The 17,508-nt window shown below is 37.6% G+C and overlaps 1 protein-coding gene across 1 annotated transcript in view; it reads right to left on the minus strand.

The window, feature by feature from the left end:
- Positions 1-233: 233 nt before the first annotated feature.
- The window catches only part of LOC150100021 (uncharacterized), a 266,152-nt gene continuing 248,877 nt past the window's right edge, over positions 234-17,508 (minus strand). Inside the window, exons 17-22 of the mRNA XM_090403196.1 lie at positions 4,225-4,511; positions 3,715-4,072; positions 2,574-3,142; positions 1,954-2,532; positions 727-1,868; positions 234-581 (exon numbers count right to left, since the gene is read on the minus strand). Of these exons, the coding sequence (XP_090259322.1) occupies positions 300-581; positions 727-1,868; positions 1,954-2,532; positions 2,574-3,142; positions 3,715-4,072; positions 4,225-4,511 (3,217 nt within the window). The 3' untranslated portion in view covers positions 234-299. The remainder of the gene's footprint in view (positions 582-726; positions 1,869-1,953; positions 2,533-2,573; positions 3,143-3,714; positions 4,073-4,224; positions 4,512-17,508) is intronic.

Raw genomic sequence — 17,508 nt, forward strand, 5'->3', positions numbered from 1 at the left:
TAATTACTTATATAAATAAAGCTAATGCAGTAAAAAAAAAAGGACTGTTTTAGATTTCTGCAAATGAGGTAACATTAGCACCTACATGACTAAAAAAAAAAATGTTTAACTCAAGCTAAACTACTTCATATATTAAAATCATGTCCAAACTTACACAAATGAAAAAAATTTGTAAGACATCACTGATCTTATCAATGTGCATAACTTAAAAGGAGGAGATGCATGATTTTTATATACATATGAGTTAATGGATCCAAGTGGTAAAATTAAAAGAGGTTTGTAATTGATGTCACTAATAGTCACTTTCCTAAACTCATCAAGGCTTCGTCCATCAGATCATCATCAATAATATATGGTGATGGATGTGATATTGAGCTGGAAACTGAGTGATTTGAAGGTGGTGTTCCTATTTGTGCAGGAGATTTCAAAGGAGATGGTTGGAATGGAGATTTTATAAAAGTTCCTGGTGAAGGTTCAGATTTGTCAATTTTTTCTTCTGAAACGGCTATTATACCAGACTCTAGGTGTGGACTTGACCAGGATACTTTTTTTATCTGGTGACTTTGGCAACCTTGGTGTTCCTGGAATGTCAATAAACAACCCATTTTCTGGACTGCTATCTTCATCACTATGAAGATTTATCCTCCTGGATGGTTTGTTTGGTTTTGTAAATGTAGGCACTGTTTTTGTGGTCTCTTCTGAAGAGGTAACTATTGTAGTACTTACAGCAATATCATGTTTACTAGATGAAGATACCTCTGTATGAGAGGTTGATTTTCTTTCCAAATCACCTGCTATATATGTATCATTCAAATTTTCTATATCTTCTTGCAATTTTTGTACTTTTGGTGTACTTGAAGGTCTAATGTCAGTACTACTTGACACCCATGAACTTTTGTCATCCAACTCTGTCCTACTCACACTATCCAACTTTAGAGTTGTACTTTCAACTTCAAATGCCTTGGACATGGGAGGTCCCTGTTCAGCACCATTTTGACTTTCCATTTTTGTCTGTGCTAATAATAACCTAAATGCTCTTTCTCCTTCCGATTCTTCTGAAGAACTATCACGAGTAGGTGTGTGCCTGGGGGAAAGACGTACTGGAGATTCATCAGCACGCTTTGGTGTACTTCCACTGCTAGATGATCTACTGTGATCAGAAAGAGATTTACTTGATGGTGGTGGTGGCATTAAATTAGAACCAATGGTAAGAACACTGGTAGTCACTTTATCACTTCTGCACTCAGACGAATGAGTAACTTTTGCCTCACCAGGATTTGAAGCAGTCTTCTTTTCAGCTTTTTCAGAAGTCTTTGAATTTGAAGAACTTGCTTTATTTTGGGATGCAGAGGATGATGAAGACACAGATATTTTAGTAACAGGCTTTGACAAACTACTTGTTGTTGAGCTGGTGACTCTAGGTGATGAAGTTGTTGGAGTATTTGATGGTGGTGATGTTTTCTGTGTACTGGAAGATGTTTTGAATTGACTGGAGGTACCTGAGGTCTTTGGAGAAATGCACAAACTGGAGGTCAGAGCTCCAGATTTTTTTGAAGAGGGTGAGGAGCTACCACCCTTTAAGAGTGAACTATTATTTGACAAGTTAGATGATTTTGATGAACTTGAAACACCAGAACCTGTTGCTGGAGATTTAGATGCCAATTTTAATTTATTGGAGGACTTGGAACTATCACTAGATCTTGTTTTTGTAACAGTGAGTTTAATTCCCTGAGAACTTGGTTTTACAGTAAACTGATCAGAACCAAAATATTTTGATTTACCCTCATTACTTTTAGCTGAACCCTCTCGATCTCTTAGAGATTCTTTAACATTTCCTTCTTTTCTTTCTAATTTGGAATCTCTTCGATCTGTATTTATCAGACTTACTTCCAGTATTCCCACTTTCAATCTTTGAACCATCAACTGAAACTGAAGAAACATGTTGTGCATTACTTGCTGACACCATTAGTTTATCAATAACAGCACTTAAAGAGCCTTTCCTAGAACGAAGGGCAGCTTTATTACCTTTCATGCTGTTCCCTCCTGAGTTGGAAAGCAGAGATTTTCCAGAACCTTGATTTGACACAGATGTAGGAATTATGGAAATACTTGAAGAAACTGGAGGACTAACAAGTGGTAGATGAGATGTTGGTGATAAAGAAGATGGCTTAGATGGAATAGGTGTGATAGTTGTAGAAGGCGGTAGATTCAAGTTTTTTAATTTGATAGTAGCAGGCTTTGCCTTATTGGGTGAAGATCCTCCAGTACCAGAATGGGAGCTGGACACAACCTGTCCTTGTCCACTACTTCCAGATGAAGAACTGCTATTACCACTAGAATTACTAGATTTTATTGCAGCATTCTGTTTATGTTTTGTCTGAAGTTTCAGGGATGTTGATAGCATAACTTTTGTATTTCCAGGAGATGAGCTCCCATCTGATTCAGAACTACTGACCTTCAAACCACTTTGGTGTGACTGACGAGGAGGGGATGGTTTGACTGCTGTCTTTTCTCCTTGAGTGTTTTTTGTCCCTAAAGATTGGTAGGGCTATTGTTAGGATTGTTTCCACTACTTGAACTAGAAAGTGAAACTTTTTTTGATAAGACTGGAGATCTGGATCTAGATGGAGAAGATCCAGAAGAAACGGCACTCTGTGTCTTTACATTAAGAGTTATTGGACGGATAGGCTGAGTATCTGAACAAGTAGTGGAAACTGTCATAGTGTCTGAACTTGATGCTGGAGGAGGCATCAGTGATGAATCTAAACTAACATGAATGGGTCTAATTGGAGATTTATTAGATATGCTATCAGCACTTTCAGCTCTTCTTCTTTTCTTTTCTCTTTTAGCATCACCTTTTCTTCTTCCAAGTGATCCATCTAAACCATTTCCTGCACTACTAGAACGACGCCCTTCCTTTTGCTTAATTTTCATCTCTGATTTTGATATTTTTAGTCCATCTACAGATTTGGCAATTTTTAAACTTGTGCTAAGTACAACTGGCTGAGAAGAATGTGTAGTAGGAATAGTTTTAATGACCACCGAAGGTGAGTCCTCACTGTGAGATTTCTCTGAATCTACTGATAACTTTTGTGAAATGTGAGAATACTCATCCTCACTCCCTTCTTCATGCTTTGAGAATCTTGGCAACCAATTTTTTCATCATTGCCAACAGACTTAATTAACTTTGAATCAATTTCAGCTTTACATTTTTTTGATTTCTTACTTGATCTATCTGGATTTGTTGATAATTTTGAATTTCGTAGATGTGGGATTTAATTCCATATTAAATGTGCTGGAATCACAGGTTTCTAAATCAAGGTCACTTGTTTCCATTCCGCTGTCAGCATATGTTGATTCTGGATTACTGAGAAAGTCAGGATTGAATTCAAGGTTGCTGCTGTCTGGATTATACTGATATTGATGCTTTGTTTGTGACATGCCATTGAATGGGTCAGGGTTACTGTTTGTACTACAAGTCTCGTGAATGCTACTTGAATCACTTACACTAACCACAGATTGTGCAGAATTCTGTCTTTGAAAGTTTTCCTGTCCTACAAAACTTTCGGTACTTCCTGATCTTTGTGGAAAAGCTTGTACAGAAGATGGCTCAGATTTGATTATATACATCCATTGGTGTGATGGACCGATTAAGATGTGTGTGGTCAATTGTAGAAGCTAATGATGTATTTACTTCAAAAGGCATTGTGGTACTGTCCTGTAGATTCAATATCAGGAGTAGGAGTATCTCGAAAAGAATCATCTTCACTTAATTTTCTTTTGGGACTCTTCCCTGTTGAACTACCAGGACTTCGACTATCAGATGTTGCCTTTCTTTTCCTCTGTTTTCGAGGTTTTGCTGTTGCAGTGTTCCCTTGCCCTAAAAAAGGAAATGTTGTGGATGTAGAATTGGCAGCTGGAACATCACTGAGCATACTCATGAGCATTGTATTAGCATGTTTGGCTTGTTGATATAACTGTGCTGATGAAGAACCATTTCCACCATTCTGAGAAAGAAGTGTTCCTAAAAGTGGATTAGATGGCCCTCCACCAAGACCACTTCGCTCATTTCCTAAGCCAAACAAATCAGGATGCTGTTGCTGAGTGTTAGAATTTGGAGCACATTGTGCTGGCTCATGTTTTGCAACTGGGCTGTAGCAATGAGTGTGGTATCTGATGCATGAGATAAAGAAGATGGGACACCATATGTCTGTGAATCTATACTGTGATCTAAGTTAATTTTTCCAACTGCACCTAGCTGCTCATTCACAGCACCATCAGAAGGTTTGCTGCACATTCTTGATGCCAAATGAGAAAAGTCTCCACCAGAAAAAGTAGAGCCATTAGTTAAACTTCCTCCATAACCAGGTAGATGAGCTAGATAAGGTACTCCACTTCCACTGGAAACAGCGGCACAGTACATATCACCTTGACTAGATGGTCTAATTTGTTGCTGCTGCCCTTGTGCTTTTCGAATTACTGCCCGCATAGTAACTGGTATTGAAAGACACCTGCAATTGAAGAAAATGAAATATTATGATTGCAAATACAATATCTAAAAGTGCATCAAAATTTTTTTTGAGCTCAAGCCTCCCCCCAAATAATAAACACTATGAAATTCCATTGACATATGTATGCCTACATGAACAAAATAATATTTATTTTGTATGATGGAATATATTATTTTACTGAATGCAGTTGCAAGTCATGCAACAATACTAAAAATTTCAGATGTCTTCTACAACTGTGTTATAATTTTCATTCTTTTAAATGCACGTTTTCCCCCTTCACTCAATGTCAATTTGCTACAAAAGTCAACTTGCTATTAATATAACCTCCTGGTTTTCTATTTGTAAACCAGTAGGTTATAAAATTCTTTGTGATTGTAGTAAGTTGACATTGAGTGAAGGGAGAAAACGTGCATTTAAAAGAATGAAAATTATAACATTTGTAGAAGACATCTGAAATTTAAGAGATAATTTTGTAAAGAGGACAAAATCATTTCTGGAAATCAAATCTAGTACTTGTGTGGCAGATTTATAGGAACAATTTGTTATAATTCTTTAGAAGTAAGGTTTTTCTTTATTTTGTTCAAGGTTTCTTCATCTATAACAAAAGTTTTATTTTATAGGCTAGAATTTGAACAACAATGTTTTCTGCTAGAGAAAATCATGTGCTGAAGTGTTTGGTGAGCAGTCTCAAATGTTTGGACTTGTATATAAAAAAAATCTATAAACTGTTGTACTATGGAGAGAAAACAAAATACATAAATATTTTGACACACCGATATTATGACTATTCACCATAAGCTGGCCTGGGTGGATGAGTGGTTAGTCTCCAACCAATAAGCTGAGGGTTTGAAGGTTTGAATCCTGCCAGAGGCATAGATGTTTGTGACTGTTTTTAGGTTGGAGATGAATTTCATTGCCCAGTGTGAGACCACTGCCCTTTTATTTGGAGACCTGAGTGGCTTGAAGAAAAAATTCCATGTTTGGTCTCTAGAGCAAAGTTTCTGGAGTATGTAAAAAATCAATAAAAAGAACGAAATCTTCAGCTCACCCACAGAACTAATGTAATGGTTTACAATAGTACATTAGTCCATAAGTAGGAATCACAGAAAAAGGATTTTCAGATGGTGAACAAGACATCAATATCATAAGAAAAACAACTAAATTGAAGAATACATAACTACAATATCTTAATTGTAGTTCTTACATAACTGTGACAAGAATCTTCTTCTTCTTCTTCTTCTTCTTCTACGCGTTATTCCCGCTTCCTATGCAGGGTCCGCGTGTTACTTAGATGCGACTTCTTGTTAGTACTACTCCAAACCGACCCGTCGCCTGGTCTGCCGCTGTGGGGGGGGGGGGGGGGGTATTTTTTTTTGACTGTAGAGGCGTATGTTCACGGGCCGGTTTGCCTGCTTGCGGGATGAAAAACGCCAGATAAACTGGCGGAAAAAACCCTACTGACCGCGCCCAAGACCGGCTAACTTGGCTATGCCTGAGGAAGATCCTCAAATTCCTCACGTCTACAACGGGAATCGAACCTGGGACACTCCTTCCCCAGGCATATGGTTGCGAAGCGCAAAGTCTTGTCACACATAACTGTGACAAGAATATTCCTTATATATTAAAAAAAACATATTTATTATATTTTATTATAAAAACAAAAACAGTGAGAGAATGAATACGAGAGAGAGAGAGGATAGATGAATGAATAGACAAGTATACACAATTTGCATTCTATATGCAGATATGAATTTTGTGGTATATGCATAACAGTAAACTGATTATTTAGCCACAGTGAGGATTAGTACTAGATGCTTCCCCTCCCAACCCTCCAGTTAGTTGGTTTGAGACTTGCTAATTGAATGCTGGGGAAGGCGATTTTACTTTCCCAAATATAAAACTGATTGTGAATACATTTAGTAAATGTGTACATGTAAATTTGGGTAATTTGTAGAGTTCATGCCATTGCCATTCTATATGTATCTACATCTCCTAAGAGAAGGCCAGTACTATTCATTATTAATAACATGCTTCTGTTTCTGATTATTATCTACCACATATAGAAGATTATAAAACTATCATTCATTCTTGTTAAGATTAGACTGATGTACTCAACAAGAATTGCTAAAAAGACATTCATATTTACAGGAACAACAATGGAGTAAGGTAATATATTTTTTAGGTATTTCACAAAATTTGCAAACACCTATTAGATTTATTTTATCACAAGCTTGGATGTAAAACTCCAGCTACTCTCCAAACCACACATGCCTGTCTGCGACTGTCCTTGTGTGTGTGTGGTGGTGGGGGGGGGGAATTGAATTTCATTGCCTTGTGTGAGACTACCACCTTGCTTAATGGAGGTCTGATGTGGCTTGAAGAAATCGGTATACAGATTATGTAAAAAAATGTAAAAAGAATTTAAAATATATACATAAAAAGATAAACTGCTTATCATGCAATGTACTATAAGTTTACAACTGCTCACAGGTGGAAGCACATAAAAAATCTATCCAGCATGTTACTCCTCATCTTTGGCTGAACAGATTTTCATTGATTTGGTATCTTGTACAAAAATTTGTCAAGCCATCTCAACTTTCATTTCAGCATGACTAACTATAGGATAAATTTTGACAAAATGTTGTCAAATTACAAGCAACAAAGCAAGCAGTTATAAGAAAGTTTTATCAGGTTTAAAAAGTTAAAAAAAAAAAAAAAAAGGTTTTTTCATGTCCTACTAATCCAATAAGTATTCTATTCAATGAACATATAAAACATTTTTTGCTGTATAAAAATTAAAACTAATGAAGAGAAAGCCTTAAACTCTGCCCCACAAAAACCAACCATTTGGCTTCGCTATGTTGTTGATGTGTTCGCTATTTGGCCACATGGCTCCGATGCACTCCTCTCCTTCCTAACACACTTAAACAACCAACACCCCAGAATCAAATTCACCCTGGAAGAGGGAAAAAACAACTGCCTTCTTTTCTTAGACACACTAGTCACCTGCCAGCCTGATGGAACCTTGGTTTTCTCAGTCTATAGAAAACCCATCCATACAGGCAGATACATTCACCAACAATCCCACCACCCCTCCTCGCAACAATATGGAGTCATTAAGACACTACACAACAGGGCTAAACTTATCTGTTCAAAGATAAGTTTAGCCCTGTTGATACACAATGCCCTAGCCACAGAACTAAACCACATTCTCAACATTTTCTCAGCCAATGGCTACCCCCCCCAAAAAAAATATTGAAACCAGTAACCCCCCCCCCCCCCCCTCACAACAAGGATTACTCTAAATCCATCACCATACCCTATATCTGAGGCAGCTTGGAAAAACTTACAAAAATCCTAAAAAAACATGACTTAACTTTTTGTTACAGACCATATAAAAAATTGGCATCCCTTATCCGCTCTACTAAAGACCAACCTCCCCCCCCCCCCCCACCTCCCTAACCTACTTGGTGTATACCAGGTCCCTTGCAGCTGTAAGCTGTCCTACTTTGGCCAAACAGGCAGGACAGCAAATATCAGAATTTCAGAACACAAGGACAACATCGGGTTTCACCAATACAGCCACTCTGGTCTTGCTGACCATGTGTTGGATACCTGCCATAGAATACAGTGAAAGAAAGGCACGATAATACACCGTAGTAAATACAAATATGAAAGGCTTTTTATAGAATCAGCTTCAGCTCTAAGAAGCAATCCAAACCTCAACAAATTTGGCTGCATGTTCATCCCAAAAACCAGCCAAAAACATGCATGTTTTTGGCTGGATGCAATTTCAGAACACAAGGACTACATCCGGTTTCACCAATACAGCCACTCTGATCTTGCTGACCATGTGCTGGATACCTGCCATAGAATACGGCAGAAGAAAGCCACGATAATACACTGTAGTAAATACAAATATGAAAGGCTTTTCATGGAATCAGTTTCAGCTCTAAGAAACAATCCAAACCTCAACAAATTTGGCTGCATGAGACTGCCTCAAATTTGGGAAAACTACATCAGAAGACCTTCTGATGTAGTTTTCCCAAAGCCAAATCGCCCAAGAATACCAACATTATCCACTAGGGGGCACCATCAGGACTTTAGGAGAAATAATAGCTTCCTGCTTCTTCCTCACTTACTGTTTGTTGTGCCTGCATGCACGTGTCTTGTTCTTAAGTTCCTTGAAAATGGCAACGTGACGTTGCCGAAATATTGAAGTATATTAAAATTTATTTTAATGTATATCCTAGTTTACGTTGTAATTTCCTTAAATTATTTAGTAAAAAATGCATAACCAACGTCTAAGCCTTTCTGTGAGTAAAACTAATTAAAAGTAGCTCAAAGAAGAAAGCTATTTAATACAGCCTGCAGCTATACTACATTTTTTGGAAATAGTATACTACACAGTAGCTGAAATCATTTTTATTTTTTCTTAAGTATATTGATAACACAACTGTGTTATTTTATTTTTTTTTAGCTTGCCCAACTATGGAAATACAGAGAGTTTACCTTTGCATGGGAAGCTCAGGTTTTTGTAAATTTTGCACTGAGCTCTTGGTTCTAGACAGACATTTTAAGGGAAGAAAGTTAGTTCTTTCAGGAGAGAAAATTAGGTGATCTGGGCAAAAGTTTACGAAAGTTAAGTTTTATCAAAGAACAAAATTAGCAGGAGTAGGAAGAAGAGTACCGGCAAAAGTAGAGACCTCTTTTATGTGGATTAGTTGCATCTGAATCTTAGTTTTCCCACTAAAGAAAAGAAACTTCCAAAACTTGCTGTCAGAATGCAAAAAGGAAAGGTGAAGGAATTGATTGATTGTTTTGACTGGAACCAATGATTTGAGAGGTGAAGTATTGTATGAGGAAGATGTGAGAGAGTTACTGAAGGAAACAAAAAAACAAGAGTGAGAAGTGAAGTTTGTAAGTCTGTTGCCATGTTGTGACAGAGGTGAACTGAGGAGGGCACCCATGAAGCAAATGAGTGTGAAAATGACGAAGAGCAGAATCTAGTCTCTCAAGCAAAAATACTGAATCATCATCATCAGTAAATTCCTGCATCATTACTAACTTCCTATCTACAATTTTCCTCCAAATCAATCTGTTACTTGTCAAGACTCCAACATTATCAGATCTTATATTTCTGTCTTCTAAGGCACTTTTTACTGTATCAATCCACCTATATCTTGGTCTTCCTCTGAGTCTTTTTCCCACCAACCTGGCAGAGAACACTTGTTTTGCTAATCTTTCCAATTCCATTCTGTTTAAGTGACCATACCACCTGAGATTAGCTCTACTAACACTTTCCTAGATGCTAGCAATTTTAAGTTCTTTCCTAATATCCTTCTAACAGATAAGTTTAGGTGTTGATGGTTATTCATGACTTATTTTTCACGGTATTAACAACACCACACACACTTTTATCACAAAGATGTTTTATTAACGCTTATATTTTGCTGATTTTCAACTCAGCATCATCAGAGCGCAACACATTTGTAAATGCAACAGTGAGTGAGTGAAACAATATAATTGTAAAAGACAAAAGATCTAAAATCCTATTTTTTGGCGCCCTCTAACAGGAAAAAAAAAAAAAAAACAGCAGCTATCCAGGAGTTTTTCTTAGGATAACCGTCTCCCAAATTTTTGGCAAATTAATGCAACCATATTTGTTAAGGTTGGGAGAATTCTTCAAAGCCATTGCTGACTCAAAAAATAATCTTTCAGATCTATAATGACTCCTAAATAGCACATTCGTTTTCCTCCATCTAATCCTGTGTGAAGGAGTGTCCAAAGCGTGGTCTGCCAGTCCCGACTTGCCATAGTAATAGTAGCGAATGTATCTTTCATGTTCTTCCAGGCGGATGTTCACTGATCTTCCTGTTTGCTCATAATAGGCCAAGTCACAGTCACCAGGCACTTCATACACTCCTGGGTGTGCTAGCTTGACATGAGGTTTGAAAGTGGTGTGAAGACCATGTTTCAACAATACTTTGGCTATCTTTTCTGATGTACCTCTAATATAGGGAATAGAAATGGTCATGTTGTATTCTTGTGTATTAGGGGAGGGCAGAGTAATGGGCCTATGTAGTATTTTATCTATTTTGTAGGGATTGTAGCCGTTGGCTAAGAACGTATGGTGCAGGTATTGGAGTTCAGTGGTCAGAGCTGTATCGTTAGAACAAATGGCTCTGGCTCTGTGTGTAAGTGTTTTTAAAATGCCGTACTGTTGGACTGGATGATGATGTGATTGTTTATGTAGGTATCTTCCTGTGTGTGTAGGCTTTCTGTAAATAGAAAAAGATAGTGATCCATCTGAAAGGCGGATGACTAATGTGTCAAGAAATGGTAAACAGTTATTTGATTCTTTTTCTACTGTGAAGTGAATTTTGGGGTGTTGGCTGTTTAGGTAGGTGACAAAAGCATCCAAAGTGTCTTGTCCATGGGGCCAGATGGCAAACATATCATCTACATAGTGTAACCACACTTGTGGCCTGTATGTAGCTGTAGTAAGTACTTTGTTTTCGAAGTGTTCCATGTAAAAATTTGCTAATGGGGAGAGAGGGGGGGGGAACCCATAGCAGTACCATTAATCTGTTTGTAGAATTTTCCTCCCCATGTAACGTAACCTGCACTCATGGTAAATTGAAATAATTCATAAATATCAGGGAGTAATTTAGACTTGATTAAATCAAGCGTGTCTATAAGTGGTACATTGGTAAATAAGGAGGTGACATCGAAACTAACCATTATGTCTGAATCTTTTAGGATTAGATTTTTAATCAGTGTTTTGAAATGGATTGAATTTTTTTACAAAAGTAGAGGAGTTGCCAGTAGGAGGAGGAGCAAGTGACTTGGCCAAATGCCTGGCCAGTTTATATGTGGGACTATCTATGCTATCGACTATGGGGCATAGGGGAATATTAGTTTTGTGGATTTTTGGTAATCCATAAATACAGGGTGGTTTAACATGAATTGGTTTTATTTTCCTGATGATTTCTTTGGGTCACGATGTCACTTTTTTCAGTAATTTTCGGACTTTTTTCTTTTGAGACATCGTAGGGTCGCGATGTATAATTTGATATGTGAAACTGTCACATATGAGATCTTGCATTTTTGTTATACTCTTCTTTATTCATGATAACTGTTGCGTTTCCTTCATCGGCTTTTGTAATAATAATATTTTTATTATTATATAACTTTTTTAGGGCAGTTATTTGCTTATGTGGCATATTGCTTTTTGGAGGCTTAGCCTTGTTTATAATACTTGCTATATCTAGTCGCACGTTATTGGCCATTGCTGGCAGAAGATCGTGGATACCCCGTTCTACTTTCATCATAATTTCTAGTTTACGAATTTGTTTGGGCATGACGGCAAAGTTATATCCTAGACTGAGAGCGTTTCTAACGATAGGTTTCCGACCACATGGTCTCGTCGAAGTTGTGGTCGGAACTTCGTATGCTGGCACTGTTGTAGGAGTTCATATTTCTTTAGGTGTTTGCTTTTTACTTTTGTGAATTCTTTTTTTTTGCTGCAACTTCAGAGATGTGCTGTAGGACAGTCCATATTTCAGGATTTAAACGTTGATTAGTTCTTGTTGTAGAGCTGTGATAGAGCTGTTTAGCTTACTAAGCTCTATGTGAGTAGCGGCGATTTGTTCTCAAAGAAGCGCTAAACTCACCCGTCGATAAATACGATGTGCCTTTGCCGATTGCAACTTTTCTTTGAATTTCAGAAAAGATGGAATGATATCGTTGTTGTGGCATTGTTTAAGGAACGCTAACCTGTTCAATTTTCTGGACAATTTCAGTTTCAACTTACCGAACCGTCGCGCTTTGTAAACAATATCTTCTCCATGCAGAATCATCAATCTAACAGATAAGCTTAGGTGGTTATGGTTATTCATGACTTATTTTTCACGGTATTAACAACACCACACACACTTTTATCACAAATATTATTATTACAAAAGCCGATAAAGGAAATGCAACAGTTATCATGAATAAAGAAGAGTATAACAGAAAAATGCAAGATCTCATATGTGACAGTTCCACATATCAAATTATACATCGAGACCTTACGATGTCTCAAAAGAAAAAAGTCCAAAAATTACTGAAAAAAGTGACATCGTGACTCAAAGAAATCATCAGGAAAATAAAACCAATTCATGTTAAACCACCCCGTATTTATGGATTACCAAAAATCCACAAAACTAATATTCCCCTATGCCCCATAGTTGATAGCATAGATAGTCCCACATATAAACTGGCCAGGCATTTGGCCAAGTCACTTGCCCCCCCCTTACTGGCAACTCCTGGTATAAAGACAGCTGTTGCAGAATGTGTAGTGGAGATAGTTAATGAGCAATTCATAAAGGACTTTCAATCTTGTGAATGTAACTTCATGGAGAGATTGAGAGAAGTTGATGATGGGGAAGAGAGAGAGACTGACTGTAAGTGAGCAAGAGGTGTATGGGGAGTTGAGTAAACTAGATGTTAATAAGGCTGTGGGACTTGATAGTATATCACCACGTATTCTGAAGGAATGTGCCAGGGAGTTGACACCTGTCTTGACATATTTTTTTAATACGAGTCTTGCACTCAGTCAAGTCCCTAAGGAGTGGAAGGAGGGCAAGATTGTGCCACTTCATAAAGGAGGTGATCGAACTCAAGCATCAAACTATATGCCTATCTGTGTGTCAGGTGTTCTGGTTAAGTTGTTGAAGAAGCTTGTGAGAACTAGGATCCAGAGTTGGGTTGACAACAATGGTATTATCTTTGATGGACAGCATGGATTTGGATATTAGATTAGAGCATTGGATTGGAGACTGGCTATCTGATAGGTATCAACAAGTTGTGTATGGGGGAGCGATATCCAGGAAAAGGAAAGTCACTAGGGAAGTGCCTCAGAGGTCTGTTTTGGGGCCATTACTGTTTAACTTATATATTAACGATATAGGTGAAAGAAAACAGTGATTGATTCTGCCAAAGAGGCATGTGGTGAAATTGTCTGTAAGGATAAAAAAAATCAGAACTCCCTGGTGGACACAGGAAGTTAAAGAGGCAGTGAAGGAAAAGAAAAAAGCAGTTCAAAAGTTCCTGTCAAATAAGTCAGCTTGTGCTCTTAGAGAATATAGAGACAAATGCAAGAATGCTAAACACTGCGTAAAACTAGCTAAACAAAAGTCATGGGAGGATTTTGGCAAGAATATAGAAAATAAATATCAAGAAGGTGGCAAAATATTCTGTAGGTTGTTGAAGAAGCTTAGGAAGGGAGGAAAGAGTGCTGTAAAAGGAGTTAGAGATGATAAAGGTGACATGAAAATGGGAGAAAAAGATATCCTTGAAGTATGGAGTAATTACTTTGAAAAACTTCTAAATGAAACAAGCAGTGATGACAGCATAGTGGTAAAAAACACTGACCAAGCATGCAGTCAGGAATACATATCCATACTTGAAGTAGAAAAAGCCATCAAAGGCTTGAAATGTGGAAAGGCAGCAGGAGTAGATGATATTCGACCAGAAATGCTGAAGTATGGTGGTGTGAGAGTCTTACAGTGGCTGCACTGCATAGGTCAGAAGGCCTGGACAGAGGGACGAATTCCCAATGACTGGAGTAGAGCTCTCATAGTACCCATATATAAAAAGGGAAATAAAACTGCATGTGAGAATTACAGAGGTATTTCCCTACAGAGTGTTCCTGGCAAGATCTATTCAAGTATACTTGAGAAACGGTTGAGAAGAATTGTGGAAGAAAAGCTTGGTGAAGAACAAGCTGGATTCAGGCCAAATAGAGGCTGTCAGGATCAGATCTTCACTTTACGACAAATAGTCTAGAAAGCATGGGAATATAACAAAGATCTGTATTTAAGTTTTGTCGATTTGGAAAAGGCATATGACAAGGTGCCAAAAGAGAAACTATTCAATATGCTGCAGTTATATGGTGTCAATGGGGCATTATATCAAGCAATACTTAGTCTTTATTTGAGTTGTAAGTCAGCAGTTAGAACTGAAGGAAGTACATTATCCCCTCTGTTATTCATTATCTATATGGATCACTTTATGAAGGAAAGTGGTATTAAACATGATATCAAAATTGGAGATGTTAATGTCAGCTCTTTGCTTTATGCGGATGATGTTATACTTCTAAACAAATCAGCTACAAGTCTGCAAGATTCTCTGACTAAATTGAATAACTGTTGTAATAGATATGGTATGAAGGTTAGCAATAAAAAGACAAAGACAATGAAAATAGGAAGAATCAATGAAAATATCAAGTGTGTTGTGAATGGATAACCTGTGGAACAAGTAAAACATTTCAGCTACTTAGGCACGATTTTTAGTGAAGATGGTAAATTAAATATAGAAAGAGACAACAGAATCATCAAAGCTGGTATGGTGGGAAGTCAATTGAATAAATTCATATGGAATAAGAGAGAAATTAGTCGGAATACTAAATTAGCTGTATATAAGAAAGTGTTCAAACCAGTTTTAACTTATGGATCTGAGAGCTGGGTCAGAAGTAAAACACTTGACCACAGACTAGAGACCACAGATATGAGAGTCCTGAGAAAGATTAGGGGCGTGAACAGATGGCATCAATGGCAATATCATATTAAAAATGAGGATATTAGGAAAGAACTTGACATTGTCAGCATCCAGGAATGCGTTAGCAGAGCTAATCTCAGGTGGTATGGTCACTTAAATAGAATGGGCGATGAAAGATTAGCAAAACAAGTGTTCTCTGCCAGATTGGCAGGAAAACGACCCAGAGGAAGACCAAGATATAGGTGGATTGATACGGTACAAAGTGCCTTAGACGATAGATATATAAGATCTGATAATGTTGGAGTCTTGACAAGTAACAAGACTGATTTGGAGGAAAATTGTAGATAGGAAATTAATAATGATGTAATTTTTTTCATGTATAACTATCATATCCTGTACACCCCTTGAGGGTACATAGCAGGAATTTGATGATGATGAGGTGGAGATTTGGATGGAGATATTCAGTTGTATGCAGATGATGCAAAGTTGGGATAAACCATGAAGAGTAGTGATGTTGTGGCCTTACAAGAAGACTTGAATAAATTGAGTGATTGGGGATGGAAATGGAGATGCGAGTTCAATGCTGCAAAATGTAAGGTTTTAAAATTTGGAAAACAAAGATGGGATGCAGAATTTATGCTTGGTGATGATATATTGTTGGAGGTGGAAGAAATAAGAGATCTGGGGTGATAGTGGATAAGAATCTGAAATTTAGGGGGACACATAGCCAAAACTGCGAAGACAACACAAAGGCTTCTGGGAATGATGCAGTGGATACTGACGTGTAGAAGTAGGGAGATATTGTTCCATTGTATAAGGCTTTGATTAGACAACACATAGACTATTGTGCCTAGATTTGGTCACCTGGTTTTCAGAAGGATGAAGAGATGTTGGAAAGGGTCCAAAGGTGATTGACTAAGGTAGTTTTTGACCTCTGGAATGTCAAGTATGAGGAAAGATTGAGAAGATGCAACTTGCAGAGTCTGGTGGACAGGAGGAAGAGGGGAGATATGATACAGACCTACAAGTTATTAAGAGGTTGTTATAGGATCAATGCTGGAGAGGTTCTACAGAAAATAGTGGGAGAACCAGAGGTCATCCCTGGAAACTGTATAAAGAGGGTGTGAGAGGCAGGTTTTTTTCATGCAGAGTTGTGAATGATTGGAATGCGTTGCCTGAGAGTGTGGTGTCTGCAAGGAGTTTGAATGTGTTCAAGGCACAGTATGATGAGCTGTGTGTGTGTGTGTGTGTGTGTGTGTGTGTGTGTGTGTGATAAAAAGACCTCCCAGATAAGTCTTTGACTGCATGAGGTCTTAGGGTAATAATAATAATAATAAAGTGGTGAATGAATGGAATGGATTGCATGAGTCAGTTGTGGGTGTTTTGGCTGTTAATGGTTTCAAGGAGAAGTATGATAGATATTATGTTGACAGTTTGGGCTTCCCACAGTGAGTCTAAGGATTCCATGGAGATACCTATGCAATAATAATAATAATAAAAACATACAAACCTACAATCAATAGTTTGCATCAAAAGTTAAACCCTCCACTGTAAAGCAAATTATCTTGACTTCCTTTCTAAAATTTAAAACTATAAGGTTTAAGGAAGCTACTCTAATATAATTAGATCTACTATTCCAAAATGAAAACAACATGCGCAGCTGTGCTTTACGGTAATAATTGCAGGCACCGACAGTATAATGGTACGAGGGTGGGCTGAAAAGTTCTCTGCCTAACAATGAAAAAACAAATTTATAATTTCAAAATTTTTTTTTTTCTCCACATAATCTCTCTTAAGACTAATACATTTATTCCAACAATGATCCAGTGCCATTATCCTGTCCTGTAGTGGTACTCAGTAAGATCTGCAAAATACCCCTCTACAGCTGCAATCGCCTCTTGATTCGAAAAAAAATGCTGACCAACGAGGAAGAGTTTTAGTTTTGGGAAGAGATAGAAGTCAGAGGGAGCCAAATCTGGGGAATAGGGTGGATGTTTCAACAATTCACAGTGCAGATCCCTTAATTTTTCCCATTGCCAAAACACCTTTGTGGGCAGGTGCATTGTCCTGATGATAGATGATTTTTTCTTCTGTAAACTGGGTAGTTTTTCACAAATTTTTCGTGTAGTCTGGTTAAAAAATTGGAATAATATTCCCCAGTTATTGTTTTACCCTTTTCAAGATAATTAAAAAAACAAAATGCCTTTAGCATCCCAAAACACCGATGCCATGACCTTTCCTGCTGATGAAACCGAATTTGTCTTCTGTGGCGCTGAAAAACTGACGCCTGTCTACTGTTTTGACTGCTGTTTGGATTCTGGTGGGTAATGGTGAATCATGTTTCATCCATAGTAATAAATCGATGCACAAAATCAGTTTTATTCTTGTTAAAACGCTCCAAGAATTGTTCAGAGATTTTCATGCGAGTGTGTTTTTGATCTGCTGTAAGCAAGTG

Source organism: Typopeltis vanoorti, chromosome 13 (assembly GCF_054136105.1).
Source record: "Typopeltis vanoorti isolate ZY-2024b chromosome 13, IOZ_Tvanoo_1.0, whole genome shotgun sequence".
Classification (NCBI taxonomy): domain Eukaryota; kingdom Metazoa; phylum Arthropoda; class Arachnida; order Uropygi; family Thelyphonidae; genus Typopeltis; species Typopeltis vanoorti.